The 15,226-nt window shown below is 43.4% G+C and overlaps 1 protein-coding gene across 4 annotated transcripts in view; it reads left to right on the forward strand.

The window, feature by feature from the left end:
* Window positions 1–15,226, forward strand: part of srgap2 (SLIT-ROBO Rho GTPase activating protein 2) — a 53,569-nt gene that overhangs the window by 31,188 nt on the left and 7,155 nt on the right. For all 4 annotated transcript variants that reach the window (XM_042405701.1, XM_042405704.1, XM_042405702.1 and 1 more), the window contains 14 exons: window positions 4,534–4,696; window positions 7,540–7,602; window positions 8,436–8,651; window positions 9,039–9,167; window positions 10,150–10,371; window positions 10,468–10,569; window positions 10,742–10,939; window positions 11,091–11,175; window positions 11,771–11,798; window positions 12,069–12,099; window positions 12,856–12,916; window positions 13,132–13,209; window positions 13,327–13,461; window positions 13,573–13,678. In XM_042405701.1, the coding sequence (XP_042261635.1) occupies window positions 4,534–4,696; window positions 7,540–7,602; window positions 8,436–8,651; window positions 9,039–9,167; window positions 10,150–10,371; window positions 10,468–10,569; window positions 10,742–10,939; window positions 11,091–11,175; window positions 11,771–11,798; window positions 12,069–12,099; window positions 12,856–12,916; window positions 13,132–13,209; window positions 13,327–13,461; window positions 13,573–13,678 (1,617 nt within the window). The remainder of the gene's footprint in view (window positions 1–4,533; window positions 4,697–7,539; window positions 7,603–8,435; window positions 8,652–9,038; window positions 9,168–10,149; window positions 10,372–10,467; window positions 10,570–10,741; window positions 10,940–11,090; window positions 11,176–11,770; window positions 11,799–12,068; window positions 12,100–12,855; window positions 12,917–13,131; window positions 13,210–13,326; window positions 13,462–13,572; window positions 13,679–15,226) is intronic.

The following is a 15,226-nucleotide window of genomic DNA, read 5'->3' on the forward strand; positions in this document are numbered from 1 at the left end:
CAGAGATACATATGGTGCATCCAAATACGCACTGGAGCTCATCAGCTTTAGCAGCATGGTGTGTTCTTGTATAATTTATCTGGCAGATTTTGGTGAGAGAGAGAGAGAGAGAGAGGTCTGTTTCCCTGTGGGGAAGAAGGATTCACTGAACTGCTAGCTAATCATAAACCACACACTCACAAATTCTGTGGAGGCAGAGTGTCCTTGTTATTTAGCTGTTAATGCCTCCTCGCGTCCTCTTCCAACCTGTGACTTAAAAAATTGTCAGAGACCAACCGTCACTGAGGATGTTCCAATCCCTTCAGTGCATCTCAGAGGAGCTGGGTGGCTTGCTGAGGAGCGGGAGCAAGAAAACCCAGGTGTATCTTATGTGAAAGTCTGTAACTGGTTGGCATCACCTGATCGATGGAGATCTGTTTTAATAGCCAAAAACACAAATTGTCACATAGACCTTTACAGCTTGTCATGTCTACATAACATTGAATTTATTTAATGTTACGTAGATTTAGATTTAGGTTCAGGTTATTTAGATTAATTTAGATTTATTTTAAGGTTAATGTAATCTTATGTATAGACAAGCAGCAGACATAAAAGGTTTGGTTACCACCTTTTTGGAGTTTTTGTTAGCCCATCACTGCAGAGGAAACACCATCTGATCGTCTGATAGACTGGATCTTCCAGTATTACCAAAACTGTTGAGAAGGACTGGACTTTTTCCTCTTCTGCTCATCTTCTCTCTCTCTCTCTCTCTCTATCTCTCTATCTCTCTATCTCTCTCTCTCTCTCTCTCTCTCTCTCTCTCTCTCTCTCTCTCTCTATCTATCTCTCTCTCTCTCTCTATCTCTGTCTTTCTCTGTCTTTCTCTGACTTCCTGTAAACCATGACCTCCTCTACAGTCACCTTTTGTTTCCCCTTTTGTCTCCCTTCCTCTTTCTTTTTTTCCTGCACTGTTTTCGTTCTCCTTTCTTTATGCATCATGTTCTTTTCCAGAGACACTCTCTGATAATTTCTCTGCTGGGGGCAAACCCACATGCATACTCACACTCACACACTCTCACACACACACAGACACGCACGCACAGAGGCACACACAGACTAAAAGGGATCGATAAGTCCTCTAAACGAAACCCCACTCCAGCCAAGAGGACAAACCCCAACACACAGACCCCCTCCAGCTGAGATCAATGCTGAGACAGTTGCAGAGTGTGTGTTTCCCTGTGTTGCACATTGGGGGAGGGAAGGAGAGCAGAGGAGAGGCGGGCGCGGGGGGGGCAAAGGACACAATAAAATGTATTGAACAGGTCAGCTATTGCAGCTGTTACAGTAGGTTTGTTCACGTCATAATCTATACAGATAAGGCAACAAAGAATACAACTTACTGACCGACAAGTGTTTGTCTTCTCCTTTCCATCTCTCTTTTTGCTCTTTTCCCACTCTCTTTTTGCTTTTCTCTTCCTCCAACATCTGTGTATTTAACATTCCCCCTGCATCTGCTGCTGCTCAGTCCGGGTGCCACGTTGGAATTTCAGCTATTTTCCGGTTATGTGTGTGTATTTTTTTGTGTGTCTGTATGTAGGTGTGTGTATGTGTGTGCCTGTGGCTGTTCCTCCGTACAGCCAAACGTTGATGCTGCTCCAAGCAATGTGGGGTGTGAGGGTTGTGTATGTGTGTTGATCCCGTGGAGACCCCTGGTATTCCTGCTATTTGGCAGACTGCATACAGCAGTGGTGGGGGGTTACTAGGTTTAACCGTATTGTGTGTGTCCATGTGTATGTGTCTGTTTGTGTTTGTGTGTGTGTGTGTGTGTGTGTGTGTGTGTGTGTGTGTGTGTGCCCTGAGGCTGACAGGCTGATTGGTCACATGGAGAGGCCCTCACAAGCTGCACACTGATTCAAAGCCTACCCTTATGCTAAATATTAGGCCAGTCTCACTGTTAATAAGCTGCAGCCCCTTACACAACCCATGGCTACAGCTACGTATTATTTCGATGTGGGTTTTGGGATCTGATTCTAAAGATCACATTGGTCGTATGACCACACGTGGCTTGAAAATTGCTGTTTTGCATCTGTTGTGGCTGTATTCATTTAAACCTAACCAGTACTTTTTCCCTACTCTTCCTCTATATATTTACATTTCTAATAGAACTGGAAAGTACTGAGAAAAATCATACACCACTTTTTCTCAGTAATCAGTTCTGAATTGGGGACACTCAACTGGGGATTCATAAAGAAACATGCTGAATGACTCCACTCGTAGATTCCTGAAAGCAAAGTGTCTACTCACTGGCTTCACCTGCATCAATACACTTAAAATGTGGTGCGAAACTTTATAAAACTGTATTAATACAGCAAATTATAAGCAGCAAGTGACAATAATTCCATGCAGGGAGGTAGCATTTTCTGCAGTATGTATAAGAATACAGTATTTTTAATCTGCCAAGTCGTCGTTATCAGTCCCCTGAATCAGCTAGTACTAGTATAACCAACTCTAGTGAAAAGAGGTGTCGAAGAGTGAACATTGAACCTGGCAGGATGGATAATATCTTCATCTTTGTTTTCACAATCACAAAAACACTATGCGTTAGTGAACTAAGACAGACTGTTTTGGATGTTTTATGTCAATGTGTGTGTTTAACTTCTGGAGGCATGCATAATGCACACTCTGGAAACAAACATCCCCCTGGGGGACAATAAAGTCTATATATCTGTTTGTCTTTATCTTACTTCTTTGCTTTCAACACACATTAGTTTCTGTTTTGACTTAAATAATGTGCTATATATTTGAAGAAGTATTCAATAAGAACAGGAACTGATAAAGAGAAGTGAAGCACTGAAATTGGGGTTGATAAAATAAAAATCGATATCCAATTGTTACCGATCAAGGGACAATACTAAAGTTATTTTTATGACTCTTATACTTGATATTTAATGTGACTGTTGAGTTTGCTTCAGTTGTAAAAGCAGCGAGCAGTGATGCTCCATTTAATGCTGTGTGCTTTGATCCTGAATATACATGACCATTTAGCATTTTCCCTCCAACATGAGTCGCCGGCAGCACGCGACCTGAAGACCATGTGACCTTTTGGGAGCCAATGACATTTCAGTGTTTACCTTGTGATAGCTGAGGGTCAGAGAGAGTTAGGTGATCAGTGAAGGGTGACATGTCACATGGAAGCAAGGAAGCTGGTTGATTGAGCAAATAGAGGAACTGCAGCCTTGTTTTGGTGAAGGAAAATGTTGTGCAACCAGTGAAGACAGACACACCGGAAAAGAAACGGACAGCACAGAGAAGTCAGAGTAAAGTGATACAAATGCACGTGTGTCCACATGACTGTTTCTCATTTCTCAATGCACCATGAGTTTCAGGATTTCAGCATTGTAATATGTGTAGGAGGTTAATTTTTTTTTCTTTTGTCTTGACATTGTTATTGTTATTACATTGTGTTAGTCATCTGACCGTCTGACCAGTGGTAGCCAGTACCAGCATATCACATAATTGTTTATGACTCATCTCATCAGATCCTACTCCTGCCACCGCGCCCCCCATCCCCCACACACCCACACACACAGACATCTCCCCGCGGACACCAGCCTCACTCTATACCCTTCGGTCAAAGACTCTCTGTGTCTGTCTGACCTTGTGTATACTTGGGTCACTGCTCTACTTTTCCTGACCTCTATCTGTCTGTGTGTGTGTGTGATGTAAATGCCTTGCAGCTCTTCGCTCTTTCTATCCAGTCAAAGCTGCTCTTAACGGAAGAAAGACCTTCTTTCATCCACTTACACTCACTCATAATCCATTTTACCCACTAGATCATCCATGGATCATCCATAACACATACTGTACACACAAACACGTACACACACACACACACACACAAAACTGTGTGCACACACTCTGAAAGGGGTTGTGTTGTAATATAGCCAGAGCATTGACAGCCTCGCATTTGTGTAATGGCTTTATGGGCACTTGAAGCAAAGACAATGAAACAGTATTGAGCTATTATACTGTTGGTAAAATCATTACAGTCTTTAAACTCATTCTCTCTCTGTCTCTTTTTCTCTTTTCTCTTTCTCCTTTTTTCTCTTATTCCTTTTCTGTGACAGCTGTGCTTGTTGGGGAGTCTAACCTCTTCCTGCTGGGTTTTGTACCCTGGCTGAATCCCCTGTTTGGGTTGGCTCACTGACACTGTGTGTGTGTGTGTGTGTGTGTGTGTGTGTGTGTGTAAGTGTAAGAGAAGGAGAGAGGGAGGGTGGCTGTTTTGTACGTAAATCTGTCTGGGCATTCTCTCCCTTTCTGTTGGTTATTCTAATGTCTTATTTCATCTTTATGAAAAAACAGCGTGTGAAGAGTGTGCTTGTCTCTACATTTAGCACGAAGTAGGCCTGTGTCTGCGTCTATCAGCAGGATGAAAGGGGGGGGGGGGGGATTCAAAAGATGAAAGAGACTTAATGCTTGTCATTTATTTGAAATATGCTTGGGGGGTCCTTGAGTAAATTTTAAGACTCGCTCTGGCTTTCTCTCTCTGTGTAGGAAGGAGCAGAGCATTTTATCTCCAGTGAACTGCTGGAACCTGTTGCTGCTTCAGGTGAAGAGGGAGAGCCGCGACCACGCCACTCTGTCTGACCTCTACCTCAACAACATCATTCCCCGCTTCGCACAGATCAGCGAGGACTCAGGACGCCTCTTCAAGAAGGTAAAGCAAACAAACGCAGCAGGGCTTTACTTTAATTGGTTGTCTTAATGGATTTGATGTTGATTTCAGTTTCTAATAAGATTGGGTATGGAACCTGCAGTGTAGTGATCATTTTTTGGTGTAACTGGTACATAGATACTCCTTAATTTTAATTACTTTATGTAAAATTTGCTTTACAATTTACTTAATAGATTTTATGTGAGTGAGTTTGTGAAGTTGGTTGTGTCTTTTTAAATGGTAGCATCCTCTGGATAATATTATCATTGTTTGAGCACATGTTTTTTTCACATCACATCAGTAACAGCCCAGTTTGTTAAACCCATTAATATTTCTGCCCTGTCCATCCTCCTTACCATCATCTCTTGTCTGTCTTGTTTGATTTATTGACTGACAGCAAGTCAGCTGAACCTCAGTCCAGGAGAGTTCATGCTGTCTGCGTCTCATACAGTAGCCTCAGTCCTGTCTCCTCTGATCTCTGCCTCGCTAGTCCGAGATAAAAACACGCTGATGGAGAGAAAGAGGAGACCTGAAGGAAGGAAAGAAAGAGAAAATTAAACTTGATAGACAGAGGGGGCTTCATGAGAGGACAAGGGAGGAAAGAGAGAGGGGATGAAGAGATTTCTCTGGAGATCAGAGCTTACTGTGACCTTGTAGAACAAATACCAAGTCTGAGTCCTCCCCGAGGAGACAGTCGGGGAGACAGACCAAATACACAAGCTGAGAGGGGCAGAGCAACAAGCAGGAATGCAGCGTGTTCTTACATCTTACGCATTTTCATCGTTTTCATCTTAATTTTCATCTTCGGTATGAGTTTCAGAGGGATAACATATCTGCAAGGTGAGGTAATTTGGCTGATTGTTACCACTTCAAAGGCTGCGCTCATACAGCTTCAGTCCGGATTCAAAGTTAGACTGAGGTTTGGGTTAAAATATTAAGGGTTAAGTTTAAGGTAAGGATCAAAGTTAATCTTGTGTCGAGGAGGGCTATGGATAGGGTTTAGGAATGTTATCAGTGGAAAGCCCTCGCAAGTATAAGTAAGATCAGTCTGTGTGTGTGTTTGGAAGGCAAAGTGAAGCAGTCTGTGTTTGGAATGTCATGGCAGAGGCTGCTGATTTCCAACCTGATAGGTCGTCTTTGAACTACATTTACAGTCTGATCGCAGGCGATGAGAACACAAACGTCTACCCTCATATCACTGTCTGACTGATAGAGCAGTCCAAAAAACCACACTTTCTCCCTTTTTCTTCTTTTCTCTGCTGGCCAGGTCATGGACGTTTATTTCTATTTTTATCTTTCTCAAACACTAGTTGTACTTTGGCATGAGGGCTGTTTCCATCATGTCTGGGTCATAAACATACTGCACACACACACACAGAGAAGGCTCTGATGGCTAATTAAGTAGATAATTAGTTCATTTATAACATTTCCAGTCAGTGGCATGAACAGCAGCAGTGCCAGGGGGCCATGACACACACAACTCATGGAGACAACCCATATTAGAGAAGTCAACACATTCATCTCAGACACTTCCATCCATTGTTGAAAGTAGTTCAGAATGATACTGTGGGTGTGTGTGAGATCTAGTAACTGTCGGAAGGAAACGCTAACGAGTCAAACAGTATTGATGGGTACACAGTCTCAACTCGGACAACAGACGTCAGGGCTAATGAAGCGTGTTAGCTGTGTTACCGCGTTGTCTCGCTGAGCCAGACAGACGACCACAGGCAAGATGAGTAGTCTAAAGGTCAAGATCCACAGTTGATAGATAGGGGGGCTCAGCCATGGCTGATTGCTTTTTGATTGGCTGTAGTCTGGCTGGCTGTCACCTAATATGAGCCTCCTACAGCACTTTAAAGAAAGAAGGTGGGGCGACCTCACTTATCCTGTTACCTCTTTCGTTTGCTGCGGTATCCTAAATCTCTTCCCTGTCGTTTTGTTTCTCCACAGCACACACCCCTCTGTTCCTGACCTTTCTGCTCTCTGTAATTCCACCTAATAGGTTAATCATCCCGATTTGTGATTCAGTTTCTTCTATAATCCCCCAAGCACTCTCTGCCACCAAGTAAACTGGTTCTTCTCCCTCCTTTTTACCTGCAAGTCTCCACCTTTACCGCATTAGACACCTTTCATCTTACAATCCTTCACTTTTTTTTTTTTTTTTTTTACTGGCTCACCTCCTGATACCCAACTACACTCCGCCCCGCTCCCTTTCTGTGCCCTCTTCCAGGAGAAGACAGATGCTCAACATGCGCTGGCAAAATCTGTTCTTGCTTTCATTCTGCATTCCTTATCCATTTTTTTTTCAGTTGACTTTTTCTCCTTTTTTTCTCTCTCCTTCTTTTAATTTCCCGTTTGCTTGCCCCCTACTTTCTCTTACCTGTCTGCTTTCAAGTTAAACTTGATTTACTGTACATACCCCCAAATCACAAATGTGCATAATGTTTACTGATCTGTGAGTTGCTTGGAGTCATCAGTCACCAGTAGTTTCTGGCAACTTCATCATCTTGCCCTCTTCTTTTAGCTCTTTGGTCTTCTTACCTTCTCTGTCTTGCTCCCTCTGCTTCCTTTCCATCACGGAGAGATCAGTATCTGTAGCTTCCCCTTCTAACCCCACATCCATCAAGTCCAACCACTACTGCCTTGCTCATTTATCTGGACTCCTTCACTCCTGTTCTGCTTGATACTCTAGTCTTGACTGATGATGGTGCAGTTGGTTAACGACATGGCTGAGTGGGTATGGATGGATGTTACTGGTTGTAGGTTAACGGTAGTAATGGTATTAACAACACGGAGCTAATGGCTAAAGCTCTTTATTCACATTAATCTAACTTTTGTCTCTCCAGAGCAAAGAGGTTGGTGTACAGCTGCAAGAGGACCTGATGAAAGTTCTTAATGAGCTTTATACGGTAAGGGAAACCACTGCCGTTACACCTCCACAATATATGAATCCATAATAATGTGTTGTAATCTCTTTCATCTTATATGGCTCAATGGGGATAGCTTAAAGAAAAAAAAACACGTTGGGCAGTCTGATTTGATTGCTGAAATTTCAGACATCAGTTCTGTCCGTCTGTTGTTTTGGTCTTCTCACGCTGTCAGGGGCATCATAGCGTCTGGTTACACATGTCCATACTACTGCCAAATCAAATTGTATTTCACTGTCCGTCTGTGTGTGTGGGCAATGTTTCTTACTACAGTGCTGCTCTGAGCAGAATTGAACAGTATAGCTTCAGCGCAGCCACGGCTCATAAAAGCTGGTCTCATACTGTAATTATAGTATATAGTAAGTGATAGAAATAGATCTGGTTTGAGTGACGCACACATGCTCACATGCATCCTTGTAGACAGCCCAGTGTGTCTGACTGCAGTATTTTGAGGAGAACAGTATAATGATAGCTCTGGTGGTGGTCACCGGAATAAGGCTGACACTGCACACATACACTTGTTTCATGTGTGTTTAACTCTTCATGTTAAAGTCATACCCCCATGTCCATGCACAGCAGTCTTGTACAGTAGAGGAGGCTGCTTGTGTGTGACTCATTCCCTGCAATATTTGGGAATGCCAAAAAAACCTCAAAAAAACTGTCTGTGTATTGTGCTGCAGTACTCCATTCTTTTCATGATGCTGACTAGCATAATGACACTTTTGATCCAGAGCCAGAACTCAGGGAAGGAAGAGACACACTGGGGGGAAAAAAAACAACTAACATTCATGTTTTCCTGCAAATCTTGTTCCCAGGTGATGAAGACGTACCACATGTACAACACTGACAGCATCAATGCCGAGTCCAAGCTGAAGGAGGCAGAGAAGCAGGAGGAGAAGCAGATGGGACGCTCCAGCCGACAAGATGACCGGCAGACGCCGCGCTCGCCCGACACCCTGGCCAGCATCAAGAGCGACGAGAAACCCGTCCGACGCTCCAGTGTCAAAAAAATCGAGAAGATGAAGGAGAAGGTGAGCAGGGTCGACGCAGGTGGGGGGAGGGAAGATGGAGGGCAACGAGCAGAGAGAGAAAGACTGTTTCAGAGTGCTCCACCTGTTGTCACTCTGACTTATGATGTGTGTGTGTGTGTGTCTGTCTCATGAATGATTTATGAGTGCACGCCTGGCTTATTGCTAACCTTGTCTACTACAGCTGGGGCCTGTCACAGCAACACGGTTCCCCACATCTTATTATCCACAATCAATACTGAGGCGTTTCACTCTAACACCTATTATCCCTCTCCCTTCCTTCCCCTTTCTCTACCTGTCATTACCCTTCTTCTTTGCTTTTTTCCTGATTTCTTTCCACTGTCTCTTTTGCAATCTCTCTGTTTCTTCTATATCTCTCTCTCCAATCAGAGACAAGCCAAGTACACAGAGAACAAGCTGAAGGCCATCAAGGCAAGAAACGAGTACCTGCTTGCTCTTGAGGCCACCAACAGCTGTGTCTTCAAATATTACATCCATGACCTCTCAGACATCATTGACGTGAGTATAAGCACATCCTGTTATGCTGTGGGAGCATACATATGTGGACAGATTGTGTGTCTGTGTGTGGGTATATACAGTAGTTGTGTGAGTGTGTATCCCAGTGTCCCTGCGTTCTACCCAGTGGTGGCCCCTCAGTCAGTCTCTTCACATTATCTTCAGTGCTCTTAATGAAGGCAGCAGACTGGACATCCTCTCTCCATGTTTTCTCTTCTTAGTCTTTTTTTTCCCCTCCAAACACTCCTGTGATTAGAGTGATGTTGTGGCCCCCTGTAGACTGCAAGTGGCCAAAACATCTCGATAACACGGAGTTCATTCCCTGCGGGATAATAACACTTCACTGCCTGCTGACTGATGGACCAGTCAACAGGAAGTGTTCATTCTGTCACACTGATTGATGGCACTGACACACTGCTTGAGTAAACGGTGCTCTAATAAATTGTCGATGGTATTAACTACAAATATTAGTTTCTTGTATTATTAATCTTGTCTATTGTAGTTTTTTATAAAAGAAAATTGAGACAATTTTGCTTTAGACCAGTCTGACAAAATGAGTATGTGCTGGTGACAGTGCCTGACAGGGTGCGAAGTAAAATAGATAGATAGATAAATAGAACTGATGAACAGAGATTCCCATTTTCATAGTGTGCATATTTTGATATAGTGTGTACAATTTGAAAACATATGTGAGGAATCTTCAGCCATTAGACCCCATTATGACATCATCGTCATATGGGGGTAGTCATGCCATGAGCCGTACAGGAATATCCCCCCCGATGGAGTCTAGACACTGGTGGTTGTGAAAGAGTGTGAATGCGACTGACTAAGCTCATTTTAGTAGCACTAAAAGTACACGTCAACACAGGGAGGCAAAACATGAGGGGCATCACTCTGACATGATTTCTTTCCACTTAAGTTTCTTACAAAAACAATGCTTACAGACTTCATGTATTTATGTATGTTTTTGTGTGTGTGTGTGCAGTGCTGTGACCTTGGCTACCATGCCAGCCTACATCGCGCCCTGCGGACCTACTTATCTGCAGAACAGAATGTAGAGACATCTAAACACACTGGTCTGGAGACACTGGAGGGAGCAGCTGAGAGTCTGGAGCCCAATGGGGACAAACAGAAACTGATGGAGACCTACAACAATGTCTTCTGCCCCCCAGCTCGCTTTGACTTCCAGTCCCACATGGGAGACCAGGTAAAGTGCCATTGTTTGTGTTTGTGTGTGTCAGCGCGAGGACATGTTTAAATATCAGTATTTTAATATGTTAATGATTGTTCTGTGTATGTATAGATGGGAGTAATGTGTGCACAACAGCCACTGGAAGGTGAGCTGCTCCAGAGGTGTCAGCAGCTGCTGTCCCGCCTCTCCACACTCAAGATTGAGAATGAAGAAGTGAGATATCTTTTTTGTTTCTTCTAATTTTTGTACTCATCTCCTACCCATTACAACTGTCATCTGTCTTCTGTCGTAATCATTCAGCTTCATATTTCATCCTATCCATTCACGGATCTGTTAACCACAGCTTTGTTGTACATCTTATCTCATCTTCTCTACTGCCCATCAGGTGAAGAAAACTATGGAGGCCACTCTGTCCACCATCCAAGACATGGTGACGGTGGAGGACTACGACGTCTCGGAGTGCTTCCACCACAGCAACAGCATGGAGTCGGTCAAGTCAACTTTCAGCGAATCCTATCTCAGCAAGCCCAGCCTTGCCAAGCGACGGGCCAATCAGCAGGAGACGGAGCAGTTTTACTTCACGGTCAGTGCCAGTTATGGTCATAGATAATTACTTTGGAGCAATATTGGGACCAAGGCAGATTGAAGTGACAGAGCTGTATGGCTTACTGCAGTTATATATGAGCATAATCTGCACACGTTGTGACTCTGGTGTCTGTCTTTGTGTGTTGCAGAAGCTGAAGGAGTTTCTGGAAGGCAGGAACCTGATCACCAAGCTGGAGGCCAAGCATGACCTCATACAGAAGACCCTAGGAGAGAGTGAGTGGGACTGCAAGAGTGTCCTTCATACCTTTCAGACATCGTCCTTGTATCCTGTCTGTGTGTGTGTGTGTGTGTGTGTGTGTGTGTGTGTGTGTGTGTGTGTGTGTGCGCGTTCGTGTATGTGTTATTAGCCCCCCCCCTCCAGTTGTAGGGAGATGGATTCAGGAAAGGTCTGATGACCAGAGGCGAATAGGGACCAGATCTGAAAGATGAGTGGTGTAGAGGGGCGCATCAGGACCCACGCAGGGAAGCAGAATGAGTTTAATATATCTAATAGTCACTAGCTGTGTGTGTGTGGAGGGCTAGGTCACAGTGACAGTAACCATATGTGGATGCAGCTGTGTGTTTAAGTATGAGGGGGGGGTGTTCCTCAGGGCCGAACGCATCCACATTTCCACAACCTCATAGGAAAATCTTTCCTTAGATCGTGTGTGTGTGTCTACTTTAAGTGGGAAGTTTGTTTCCTTGTTTCTGTCCACCTGAAGTTGTCTTCTCATGTGTCATGCTTGTACTATAACTGTTTATCTCTGTCTCCCTCTTTACTGTCATACCCTCTCTCCCCTCCCCCTCTTCCTGTTTCTCCCTCCTTTAGGTCAGAAGACTGACTGTTGCCTTGCCAGGTAGGTGTGGTGAAGGAAGGAAGTAGGCTCACACACGAGTACACTCGCTCTCTCTCACACACATATACCATAGCAGTGTTTAAGCCTGATTTCTTGGCAGCCAGGGGTATTATTTTCCCTGTCACTGTTTATAGATATTCTCAACACATGTGCATATGTGTCTGTGTGTACAAATAGAGCAATACCAGAGTTCTGTGTATAAATAGACTTTCTCTGGAGACATAATGATAGAGTGCCGTTCCTTTCTCTCCCCTCTCTCCCTCTGTGTAGTGGCCGGAGAAACTCGACAGTACGGAAGCAGGTAATATCTGTCATGAGTGTGTGTGCATGTGTGTTTGTGTTTGTTTCTGAGTGGCTGTAAGATTTACAGTCAGAGCCACTGCAGCTTTGTTTTTAACTCGAGCCACATGTTTTCGAGCAGTATCCTCCGCCCACAGGATGTATGGGCACCTCTGGTAGATGTTGATAGCACTTTGATTATTATCACATAATTCAGATTAATATAATCAAATACACACAAATATACATCTACATCGAGAGTAGAGTCAGTACAATCTGTTGGTACATTCTCATGCAATATGAAATAACACAATAATGATCAAAAGCAACTGCTCCATTGGGGAATCTCATGTTTGTGGCCCCCCCTTGTGGGTGGCTTGTGTCGTGGCTATCAACTTTCACTTTGCAGAGAAATCAATTCATCAATTGATTTCAAATCAGATTTTTAACATATCAAAACCACAGTGAGATTCACATTATCAATGTGTACATTTGTCATCCAGTATAAATTTTACAGCCTCACCTCTGATACATTTCTGGAAACCCCCAAACAAACAAAGGGAAAAAGGGAAAAGCACCGTCTCCTAGCAACAGCTACACCCACCCTCTCTCCCCCATGTCTGATACCCACTCTTCCTAAATGTGTGCACCGATGCATGTGCGTGTGCAGATGTATGTGCGACAATTCTCCTGACATGAAGTGCGCTGTGCTGTATTTCCACGCAGCTCTTTTGTCCGTCTTCCTCTATCGGGAGTAATTCCTCTCCCCCTATTTTAGGAATCAGGTGAAGCCATTCCTCTGATGGTCGAGAGCTGCATTCGCTTCATCAGTCGCCATGGTGAGGAAATTCTCCAGTGAAGTGATAGGTTTAGCAGCAGCCTTTACTGTGCGCTGATTGGTTACATTGTTGTATCATGTGTGATTGGTTCTGGATAAAATTAAATTTGGAATTTCACCAGGACTTCTTAACTTGAAACTACCAAAATACAATTAAACTATATAATACTGAGAATGTTTTCATTAAAACTATCATGTGTGTTTATGTCTGTGCAGGTCTGCAGCATGAGGGCATCTTCAGAGTATCAGGCTCTCAGGTGGAAGTCAATGACATCAAGAATGCATTTGAGAGAGGTAAGACTGTAATCCGGCAGCAAAACATGAGCATTTTAAACAGAATGTCCAGTTCTTTATTTTCTTTTCCATCTTGACCTCCGTCTCCCACCCTACCGTCTTCTTGTCCGGATGTAGGTGAGGACCCGCTGGCAGGGGACCAGAATGACCACGACATGGACTCGATTGCTGGTGTCCTCAAGCTCTACTTTAGAGGACTGGACCACGCCCTTTTCCCTAAGGAAGTCTTCCATGACCTCATATCCTGTGTGTGTAAGTGTCACATCCTTTTTGTCTCTTTGTGTATTTGTGTGTGTGTGTGTGTTTTTATGTATTTTATTGTGTGAGTAATCCCCTGGGTGTCATGGCTGTGTTATTTTCTAGCGATGGAGAGCCTCCAGGAGCGGGCAGTCCACATTAAGAAAGTTCTGCAGTCTCTGCCAAGCAAAACCCTCATTATCATGAGATACCTGTTCGCCTTCCTCAACCAGTGAGTAGCAAGACATACAAACAAAGACAATAGAAGAAAAGTGGGAAAGTAATCAACAATATGTAGTTGTTGTGTCCAAAAAAAATGGTTATAGATGGTTCTTGAATCAAGGCAGTGCTATTATATAAGTCATGTATTTCCTGGACTGACTGAAAAAAAAAACATGACATATGACATATTTGAGTTTCAGAATATCCTCAGGCCTGAGGGCGAGGCATAACATTCAAAATAGGTAAATAACGGTTGTTGAACTGCAGGTTCTTTAGTGACAAGATATGCCAATTTTCATGTGACAAATTTCAGAAATGGTGACAGCATAGGTGCTTAACAGGAGTGAATGATTCATGAAGCTTAGAAAAACGGAGAGATGGAAAGTAACATTGCAACAGAGAAACATGAGACTATGTTCTTAACACCAACCACAGAATTCAACCAACACCATTTTGACGCAGTTTTAGGAAACAAATTATGGTGTGAACTTTTCAAATCTGGTGTTTCTGGCAAGACTGCCATTCTAAAACTGCCTGTGCCCAAGATTGATACAAGATGATGCATAATTTCATGTGAAGAGCACAAAATCTGAAACTTCAATCAATGTATAAAAATAACTGCTTGATAAGCCGCCTTTCAGCAGCTAAGAACTGCCGTCATGCTCTTCCTATCTGTCATGATTGCCCCACACACAGTTAAATAAATACAAAAATAGTCTCATAAACACCAGGATGTGGTTAAAAGCCTTCATTTGGCCTTCTCATACACCAAATGTAAACATCCTTTCGCCTTTGTGAAAAGTCAAAGAAGAACCCCAATGGGAGTATTTCTACCATGTCATTCCTTAAGGAGCTGAAAGCTTTCTTCTTTGGGAAATGATTCAGTTTCGCACTTCTAGTCAAGTTTATTTATCTAGCCCAACATCCCATATAGTGTCTCAATGAGCTGCACGGGCTTGCATCAGCTACAAACCCAAGCTCTCTGAAAAGATGACGACAAACTCCACAAAAAAGCATTGGTGCATGAGGGAGTATTTGCATAAGCATCAGGGGAGGCAATTCAAATAGAGACACCCCCTACTCTGACAGCAGGGGGTACATTAGGAGCCATAGGAGGGCTTGAGTCATACTAATCCAGGGCGATGGTTTTAATCCAAAAGTAATATCCGAAAACACTTTTTTCTGCATGTGTACTTTGTGTGGTGCAGTATTGGTTGACTATAGACACACGTTCCACGCTGTCTGACCCTCCCTAAAATCCACAACAAAGCCTTTTAATTAAAGTTACATAGCAAAAAGGAGAAAAGACAAAAAAGAAAATGGGATGTGGGAGACCTGAAACTTGAGACTCATGGGTAAACCAAGTGGTCCCAGACAGCTCATGTGGAGACAGAAGAGGAGCTTCGTCTTTTGGTGAAGTGATTTACAGTCACCCCAATGCTCCTGCGTCATCTCACACAGCGAAACACTCACGCACACACATCATCAGAGTCTCTCCATCCCCACAGCTCACAAATGAAGTAATGTATTAATGCTTGCTTAGAAGTTTACTGTTGGA

The sequence above is a fragment of the Thunnus maccoyii genome, chromosome 3 (assembly GCF_910596095.1).
Source record: "Thunnus maccoyii chromosome 3, fThuMac1.1, whole genome shotgun sequence".
NCBI lineage: Eukaryota > Metazoa > Chordata > Actinopteri > Scombriformes > Scombridae > Thunnus > Thunnus maccoyii.